The sequence below is a fragment of the Orbicella franksi genome, chromosome 4 (genome assembly GCF_964199315.1).
Source record: "Orbicella franksi chromosome 4, jaOrbFran1.1, whole genome shotgun sequence".
Taxonomy (NCBI): Eukaryota; Metazoa; Cnidaria; class Anthozoa; order Scleractinia; family Merulinidae; genus Orbicella; species Orbicella franksi.
In genome coordinates, this window is record NC_138148.1 from 1,739,966 (window position 1) to 1,749,800 (window position 9,835).

General features: G+C 38.5%; 1 protein-coding gene across 2 annotated transcripts in view; it reads left to right on the top strand.

Moving 5' to 3' along the window:
- The first annotated feature begins 3,657 nt into the window (after positions 1–3,657).
- The window catches only part of LOC145485787 (retinol dehydrogenase 12-like), a 6,967-nt gene continuing 789 nt past the window's right edge, over positions 3,658–9,835 (top strand). The window contains exons 1-5 of one of the 2 annotated variants that reach the window (XM_081464414.1): positions 3,658–3,879; positions 5,749–5,871; positions 6,572–6,721; positions 7,883–8,431; positions 9,033–9,835. The exon at positions 9,033–9,835 is cut by the window's right edge and continues 789 nt beyond it. In XM_081464414.1, the coding sequence (XP_081320540.1) occupies positions 3,789–3,879; positions 5,749–5,871; positions 6,572–6,721; positions 7,883–8,431; positions 9,033–9,343 (1,224 nt within the window). In that variant the 5' untranslated portion in view covers positions 3,658–3,788 and the 3' untranslated portion in view covers positions 9,344–9,835. Of the gene's footprint in view, positions 3,880–3,907; positions 5,333–5,748; positions 5,872–6,571; positions 6,722–7,882; positions 8,432–9,032 lie in introns of those variants that run through there. The other variant, XM_081464415.1, reaches the window with a different exon arrangement.

A 9,835-nucleotide genomic window follows, 5' to 3' on the forward strand; every position in this document is an offset into this window, starting at 1 on the left:
TTTAACACAGAAATGAAAGAAATGATTTGTTTTGTCAGTTCAGGGTTAGTTTAAATCCATAAGGGTGGATTACGTTGACTTAAAAGTCTGACAGTGTGTTTTGGTCACTTTTAAGTGACTCTTAAAAGAGACATCAAGGTAAAAATAAAATACTTTTAGCACCATGACTCCAAAGCCAATGTTAGCAAAATATATTAACAGTCTGGACCATCAAGTCAGGTTTTTTATGGTACATGTTGTCGCTATGTACTACTTGTAACCTTATTCTGTTTCATCTGTTACCCAGTTGGAGTCCTCCTGGGTCCTTAGGCATTATCCAATTGAAGGACCTCCAGCTCTTCTTGAGACTTGAGACCAGTGATGTTAGTGATGGCCAGCTCTATGTATGACCACGAAATGAAAACCCCGTTTATCAGCAAATACTTATACATATAACAAGCTGGACCACTGGCAACCACCCCATCAAGCAGCAGTGGGAAGATTTGGGGTTAACTAACCCAGCTTTTATGTTTGTTTTTTCTCCAAGCTCTCATGCCATAACCCTAAGAGTTAAGTCATAACTGCACTCATCTATAAATACCAGACAGACTTTGTTGCTACATGTATTTAAGACACTGTTGTGTTGGAAGACTATAAGACTATTGCTGCGGTATGATGGAAACTCCAACTTGTGATTTATTTATTTCAATTTAGTTATTGCAGTGTAATGGCTAATATGTTAAAGAAAGAAAAAATATGGCAAAAACAGTAATAATGAGAATCAAAAATTGTAAAAAGCCTTAAAGATGGTCTGAAAACAGGATAGAATCCCACACAGGACAGACCTGTCGTTTCTAACAAGAATTTTTAGTAACCAGCTCCAATTACAACTGCTATTTGAGGTGGCCTCTGACAGCAGATTCAACTGACCTCGTTTAAGTTTTCGGCTGCGAGTGCCTGGAATAAACTGCCAAGAGAGATTCGCGAGCTCACAACACTTGCACAATTTAAAGGCAAAACATTCACTTACCTATTAAACATGGATAGTGCAAATCACACTTGTACAATTTAAATTTAAATTTTTGTATATAATTTATACCTTTTAGATTTTATAATTGTAAATTCTATGTCTGTAATTCTTTATTGACTTTTTTGGATGCTTTTTATACTGGTCACCGATTAATACCAGTCAATCTATATCTTGATCGACTGACCGGTCTTTACCAGGATAAATAAAGTTATTATTTATTATTATTATTATTAACTTCTCCACCTAACTACTAAAGACGCTGACCCTATGGCTCACTCATCGCTAGCTCATGTGGAACCCACAAGAGAACAGAAAACAAGGAAGGCAAAAAACCAGCGTAACTAGGACAGGTCAACCGAACAAGACTAAACTGCGGCAGATAAGGGCGCGTTGGCCCGGGGCACTCCCATATAAAAAGGAGGGGGTTGCTCGTCGGAAATTTTGAAAAGAGTCCCTAAGAGGTACCAAGATCCTGTTTTGTGGGCGTGGCTCGAGAATTTTTCACCCCTAAGCCGGTACCAATTCTAAAAGAACACATTATCTCCTGAATAGAAAATGGTAAAAGCCATTTCTCTTGTTTCCCAGTTGGTCGGAAAATGTCGTTCCATTTTCCTTTGTTAGTCCCGCTGATCTCTGACCGGTGGGTCTGGCATAATGGGAAGCACCCCATATATCCGATGAGGGGATTTGTTTGCAAGCTTTTTCTGCCAGCGAATCATCAACCACGAAAAATTAAAACTGAGAAAGAGACTTCGTGTGTCATAAGAACATTTTATGGGCACTCCATCTTGTTTTTGCCTATTGTGTTTTTACTAATACACTTATGTTCTTCTCAAAAGGTCTTGTTTTTTTTATGATTATTTTGTGGTCGTTTGAAACGAAGTGAAGCCTTGGACCCGAGTGGCTCATAGCTGCCGGAGCTTATCCCAATTTCTGTAGCATGAAGCAGCTAGGAGTATTTCTTCTCCCCCTGGACCGGATGCTAGTCCATCGCAGGTCACTCCCCCGTAATTTGTTAGGTTTCCCCAACAGTTCGCCGGTACCCATTTATACTTCTAGGTGGAGAGAGGTACTGTGAGAGTTAAGTGTATTTATTATGGGTATCGGCGAATTGTTGGGGAAACCTAACAAATTGCGGGGGAGTGACTTCTGGGTAGAGAGAGGCACTGTGAAAGTTAAGTGTCTAGCCCAATAACACAACACAGTGTCCCTGGCCAGGGCTCGAACCCGGACCGCTCGAACTGGGAACGAGCGCACTAACCATGAGGTTGCCGCGCCACGTTTGGGACCAAGTCAGCGAATAAAAACTGAACCTTTTTAGAAATATGATTTACTCCTAAGCTGGGATCAAAGAGAGTTCTTAAAAAAAATAATTAAAGCAAAAGTTAAAACGGTCTGAAAAGAAAGCGTAAAACTGCAAATGCAAAATTTGCTTGTGCAAACTTATAATTAAATGTTTTTTCGACGTTGGACTTTGTCCGTCGGAGTCCAAGTTTTAATCTGATGGAGCTTTCAAAATAAGAGCAGAACAACGCCCTCCTTCAGCAGCGCTGATAATAGGTTTGCATCGTACATTTCCATTCACAATATAATCAAGAAGCCAGTTATTGCTTTTAGTCTTCTTTCATGCCCTCCAACCTCGCTGCGTCCATTATAACTCGATATGCACACAGTAAAGCATGAAATAGTGTAGGGTAAAAAAAAAAAAGCTTAGGCAAGAATTCGTGATCAGCAGCAAAATATCATATTTACCGTTCATGCCAGAGTGATTTTGCTCATACTTATGCTTTGAGAGATGGTGCAAACCCTTCCAACGTGTGGAGACTCTATATAAAAGTGAAGATTGCTAACTGTATCTTTGGGGATTAAGTTAGAAAACAACTGTCCAGCTTTTCACATGTGTATCCTATTTGGGTATTTTTGCGAGATTTCATTTAGTAGAGATTTAGGAACTGAGTATATATTGTAACCACTGTATTTCAGTCATACCCCACAACAAAAAATGTGCAAACTTCTTTTGTGTGGGAGTCCCTTAATAATGCTTCCCCTTGCTTGTTGCTAAGAAAAGATATAATGATTAATAACAATGTCTTGTCTTTCTGAATAAGGTAGGAAAGAATAAGAAATGCAACCAAAAAGCGCAGAAGACAGTTCTGTTATAGGGTCGTTATATGATCAAGAGTTTTTGTGGCTCCCCTGAAGTCCTGCCCATGAAATCATGGCTCTAATAACAAATAGGCCCTTTGCAGCTAAGCCATCATGTGACCTACTTTTTTTTCATAAAATTATGGGCTATAACTTAACGAATGCCAGAAATTGAAAAAGCATGTCGAAAATAGCAAAATGGCCAAGTTTGAGGCCCCCATCATTAAAGAATGAGACTTTATGACGGTCGGAATTTTTGAAAAAAATAAGAAGATCTGTATGAAAAAAGTTGTTGGAGAGCAAGGCCTTGCTCTACTGCTACATTTCGATACAAATCTTCTAAATTTTCCGAAAATTCAAAGTGTTGTATAAACTTACTCTTTAATTCCAGGGGCCTCAAACTTGGCCAAATTGGTATTTTCGATGCGTTCTTTCCATTTCTGGCATTCTCTAACTTATAGCCCATAATATAAAATTTTCAAAGAAAAATTTGGTCACGTGACCCCAGCTGCGAAGGGCCTATAAATGTTCCCCTCGATGTTCCCCTCACGTTATTGGAGGTTGTGTTTGTAGTTTCCAGTCTCCACACCTACTCCTTTGAACGCCTTTCAGCGTTCAGCTTCCTTCCAGCTCGATGTTAGGTTTCAATATGGCCAAAACGTGGATGAGAGTTGTGCTTCTATTTCTTTCAGTGTTTCTGTCAGAAATAATCGCATATACATCTGGTGAGTATTATCTGTTAATATTCTGACATTGAAATATTGCTATAAGCACGTAGAGAATAAATTTCATTTGCGAAGACCGAGTGGGTATAGGGAGCTACTGACAATATATAAACAAATTGTAGCTTCTACATTTCAAGATTTCGTTTATTTCTTGTCTTCTGCGATGGAAAAGACTGTAGTAATTCAGATGTGTTTCGGAGTGTACTAGTTATAGAGTTATCATTGTCCCTCTCTGTTCCTAGCTTAATTGCAGCTGCTATTTAAGCTGCCGGAAAAATTATTGCAGGTGGATTCTCGTGAATAGTTCCCAAACTGAAAAGATCGAAGTCACATGTCAAGCTTTCACTGTTTCTTTTCCATGAAACACTGAATGAAGAGAGTGATCGGCCGAGAAGCCACGAGGTTTTTCCATCTTCTTTTTGTTGTATTTCTCCTAATTTTAGGTCGATCGCCAACCGAAATGTTTGTTTTATTTAGCTCGTGAGACCATGTTTCATTACCTAAAGCTACAGTAGGTCGGAGAAGAGATCGTATCAGTGAAAACCGCAGCAGATTCAAATCATTATTGGGTATTTAATAATTGTAGAGGAAACACCGTCACCCAAAAAATGTTTCAGTAATGGGAAGTTTCCAGAACTCATTTATACACACCAACAGTGATGAATAATTGATGTCATACATGTCTTCTACAGACAGTCAATACATATCGAAGATTAGGCAAACCTAGTGAAATACTGGGATCTCATTGCCACTCAATAATCTCATTAATTACTTGCATGCTGCAAAATTGCACATTTAAAGACTAGACTCTGGCCCTGTCCAGCCCCAAGTAGATAAAAGCTTACATTTAACATACATACTGTCAAACCCCACTATTTTGAACTCCCAGGGGAATTGAAAAATAGTTTGTAATAGGCCTAGGGGAAGTTCAAAATAGCCAATAGTAAATGACTGAAGAACAAGTCAAAGGGAAATGGTTTTGAGTTCGAAATAATGGATTTCGAACTAACCACGTTCGAATTACTGGGGTCCAACTGTACATACATACTGTATATACAATTTATTGAAGCTCGCTTTACAGTTCAGCCACAATGTTCTACAGTAAAAATTAAAATGTTACATTCATATTAATATGATTAATATTCACCTTAAGAGATGCCAGTCTATAAAAAAATTGAAAATATCACTGAGGTTGCCAACTTCACCTTCCCACCTTCTCAACCCTAAGTCATTGCTAAAATTAGAGCTTCGCAGATTCAAATTATCACAAAAATTCCCTTTAAAAATGCCAAAATTGGCCTAGATGAGTGTGAAAAATGTACTTTACTTGCTTTCCTTCTTATCCGGGAGATTTGGTGACCTATATGGGAGACTTGCTCTGCTGAGCTGTATCCAAGAGACTCCCAGGAATCCAGGAGAGTTGTCATACTGTATATGGCATGCAAGCATTTGGGTCAGTTTAGTCCATAGATCTCTAAACTAACTGTTGTACATAGTGACAAAATCTTTTTGAGTCTATAACCTTCATCATATGAGGTTAAAATTATAAAGTTAATGAGTTTGAAATTTGAGTCTGAGTTTGAGTTATCAATTATTTACCTATAGCCTTTTTGGTCCAAGTTTTTGGGGAAAATGTTGTTGTTTCAGGATGGCTCTGCACTTAATAATATGGGAATTTGGATCACTTTGCATGAGATGGCTCCCAGCTAAAACCTTGAACCTCTTTTTAAGAATTTGGTAACAATTTGCAGTTTGACCTACATTAAGATGGTCAGAAATCTTAATGGCAGGAATTTTCAAAACTATTTAAACCCAAATTTTATTGTAATTTAAAATGATGTGAGTTGTAATTGGTGCTTTAAATTTCAGGAGCATTACCGTGTGAGGATCATCACCCACGTTGTGGTCATTGGGCATCCAAAGGAGAATGCAAGAAAAATGTCAAATGGATGTCGAAACACTGCCGGATTAGTTGTGGCCTGTGTGCTCAAGGTACAGTGTCAATCTTATGCATTGGTGTAAGGCGAGTGCTCTCACCCCACATCACCCATACTCCTCATCCTTTTTTTTCTTGTTTTCTCAAGATATACGTAGTGGCTATAGTGCAATTATGCTATACTCAGGGTTCTCATTAAGTGCCAGCTGACAGCTAAAAAACTGGCTAATTCAATTTCTCAGCCACCTACGTACTTTTCTTGAAATAATATGATTTTTTGTGTGTTAGTTGTATAGTTAGTTGTATAGAGTAATTTAGGGAAAACACTTTTTTGGAATGTGACTGACTCTTGGCTGTCTCAGGACTGTCAAGGCTGTAGATAAAGAGGGGACATGGGGTCAGGGTGTGGTGTATGTTTTCAGTTACACTAGCGCTGTATAAAAATTGAAAAAACTCTTTGTAATCCCTTGATATTCCTGGCAGTTTGACCTTTTCCAAAACTGATTTTTGTAGGAAATATCTCCAAGAGAATGTGTAAAATAGCATTTCAGAGCGTGTCAATGTCAAAATTTTCTGGGGGAGCATGCCCCAAGAACTCCCAAGAGACTTTTCCCTTCAACACTCAAATTGGTGTCAGCCATCTACTTCATGAAACTAGTTCTCTACTCCCTAAATTAATGAGAATCCTGTATACTTAAATAATTATTTATTAAATAATTCATATCAGCCACCTGTTTTATATCTTGCACAAATTAGCCAATGTCCATGATCTTTATAATCAAGCCAGAATGGAAAAACATGGAGCTTTTCAGCTACTCATCGCCCTGATCATCGTAGTTGTAGTTGGGGTGTTCACCAAGATATACTTTGAAGGACCTTCCTGTCCAAGTTCTGCAAAGTTGACAGGTACATTTTTTTCTTATGATGCATACAGTCAACCCTATTAAGCAGCCACCCTTGGGAAAATGGAAGGTGGCTGCTTAATTTGGGTTGGCGTAATTTTTTTACCATTGGGGCAATTTCTTAGTGAACATGGAATCACATCAAGACAATCATGATAATGTGTGTTTGAATGTTTTTACCACTTGTCACCTATAATTTCTGACTTTTATCCATCATTGCCTTTTCCAAAACAAAGCTAAATGACATTGTACTAACTCTTGGGTGGCCATTTAATAGGGGTAAAGATAATTTGTAAAAATCCTCATCTGGAGGTCCCTGGTTCAAATCCTTCTCTCTACATTTATCTGGAATTGTTCTTGGTAGTCCCAAGTTCAACTCCTTGACTACGTTGTGTAAATAGCCAACTGGTCAGTCTCCTACCACTGTTGTGATTCTTTTAATAGTTTATGTTCTATTTTGCAATTTACCTAGTTATTTACAGTGTTCCCAATTAGCACAACAGCACTAAATACGGTGCTAAATAGAGGTGGCTGGTTAATAGGGGTTTTATTTGAAGTATTTACTGACAGTAATAAATTATACTGTTATTGTCAGAATTCGGAACTTTGATAACTGGCTGCTCAAAAAGGGTTGGCTGCTCAACAGGTGGCCACTTAAGAGAGGTTTGACTGTATTTCCAAAAAAAAAGAAACTGTTTAGTCTAGCTCTGTACAGTGTAACAGAGCACAAGAGGGATGGCAGAGCAGGCAAAATAATATTACATAATATCTTTTTGTTTCTAAAGTAACAACCCCACCCCTAAGCAAATGCTGATCTCCAAAGTGGCAATAAAATTTTACGATTGTTTCCAAGTCCAGAAACTAGCCACTCTAAAGGCTGAAATTAAATTTAATGTGCATAGTAGTGATGGTTTCCCATGTGCCATTAATTTAGTTTAGTTGTGTGTTTATAGGAAAACAGTAGTGACATTTTCACTGCTTAAAAGTCAAATGCCCCTCCTCCTCCTCCTCCTCTGGCCACCAAACAGTGACACTGAAGATGAAACCCTCCAAAGTTACTGGGTAAATGGGTGTAGCAAATACTTTTGGAACTTTAGTTCTGTCACTCAGCCAGTCACGAGCATCCTGTAAATCACATAATGGTCTTGTGCAATGCCTTCTGTAGGTAAAACTGTGGTGATAACAGGTGGAAACACTGGCATTGGCAAAGAAACAGCACGAATCGTAGCATGGAGAAAGGCAAGGGTAATCATTGGCTGCCGAAACATCACAAAGGGATTACAAGCTGCAGCAGAAATCATAGAAAACACTGGAAATAGAAATGTGGAAGTCAAAAAACTGGACTTATCTTCATTTAAATCAGTGCGGAAATTTGCTGAAGAGATTAATGAGGAAGAAGACAGGGTTGATGTCTTGATAAACAATGCTGGTTACTTTGGACCATATTTGTCAACAGTTGACGGGCTAGAAAACACAATTCAAGTGAATTACCTAAGTCATTTCTTATTGTCTCATCTGCTTCTTGATAAGCTTAAGGCGTGTTCACCCAGCCGTATTGTTAACGTGTCCTCTCAGCAGCATGCTAAGGTGTCACAAATTGATATCAACAAAGTCTTGTCACAGAAGAAGGAGGATTATGGAGTGTTCAAAGTCTATAGCAACAGTAAATTGTGTCAGCTGCTCTCCACCATTGAAATGAGTAAGAGATTAAAAGGTACAGTGATCAGTGGCAACAAATTGGCAATTTATTTTCAAGTTCTTTGTTTTTTATGCAAATTGAAAACTGTTTCAAGCAGTCTGTGTTCAAGCCTTGACAGAGGTCATTATGTTGTGTTCTTGGGCACTTGAGACACTTTACTCTCACAGTGCCTCTCTCCACTCAGGCGTATAAATGGGTAGCGGCGAATTTAATGCTAGGAGTTAAGTGTAATCAAATAGCATCCCATACAGGGGGGAGTAGAATTACTCCTAGTTGCTTCAAGCTACGAAAACCAGGACAAGCTCTGGCGGTATGGACAACTTGGCCCAACGCAGACTTTCCCAAAATTTAACCTTACCATATTTTTACATCTTCCTTGGATACTGTAATGTTAGGTTTTTTAGGTTTTCCTCCTGGAAAATAATTCTGTACATCGGAAAATGATAATACATTGGAGTATGACATAACTCCTGAGAGGCACTTCTGCATCCTTTAGACAACTGTGTGGGGCCTTGTGTGTCACAGGACTGCACAGAATTCCCAAACCAAGGAATTATTTCAAAACTTTAGTGTTATATCATTTGAAAAATTAACTATTTTTTTTATTTCCTTTCAGGATCAGGAGTCACAGTCAATGCCCTTCATCCTGGAGTAGTAAGAACTGAAATAATACGAAATTTCAGGATTCTGCAAATGTGGATTTTGAGGCCAGTTCTCTTGTTTGTGATGTATTTCTTTTTCAAGACACCCAACGGTGGTTCCCAGACATCAGTCTACTGTGCAGTTGCAGAGGAACTGAAGAATGTTTCTGGGGAATACTTCAAGGACTGTGCATTGAAAGAATGCAGTGCTTTGGCTAAAGATGAAGCGTTAGTTAAAGAGCTTTGGAAACAAAGTGAACAGCTTACTGGAATAAACAAAAACTGATCCAGAGTTAACAAAGCCAATTGCTTCGGGACCAACATCATCTTTACACTAAATTTTTAATTTTTGTTTTCAATACTAGTTTTATTCTTCATATCAGAGAAGTCCACCTCTTGACTCTTTATATCCCAGACTAAGATATACGATTTTCAATTGCACGCTATTTTACGCCTAAAGCGATATCGGTATTTGTTCCTCCTCCTTCTCTATCGCCCAGGTCAAATGTCGAACTTCACACGAGACGAACGAACTGAGTTGAGTCAACTGACATCGAACTTATCATGGTCTTAATTCGCTCAGTTTAGTTCGTCTCTTGTGAAGTTCGACGTTTGATCTCGGCCTTACTCGTTTTCTTTGGTAATATTTATTTGATCTCTCTCAAGGTGAACGGTCTCAATGGGAATATTGATCAGAGCCGTAGCCAGAAACAAATTATGACTGAGGCAGTGTCCAAGAAATGAGTTGTGACTGAGGCAATGTCCATGGTTTAATTCT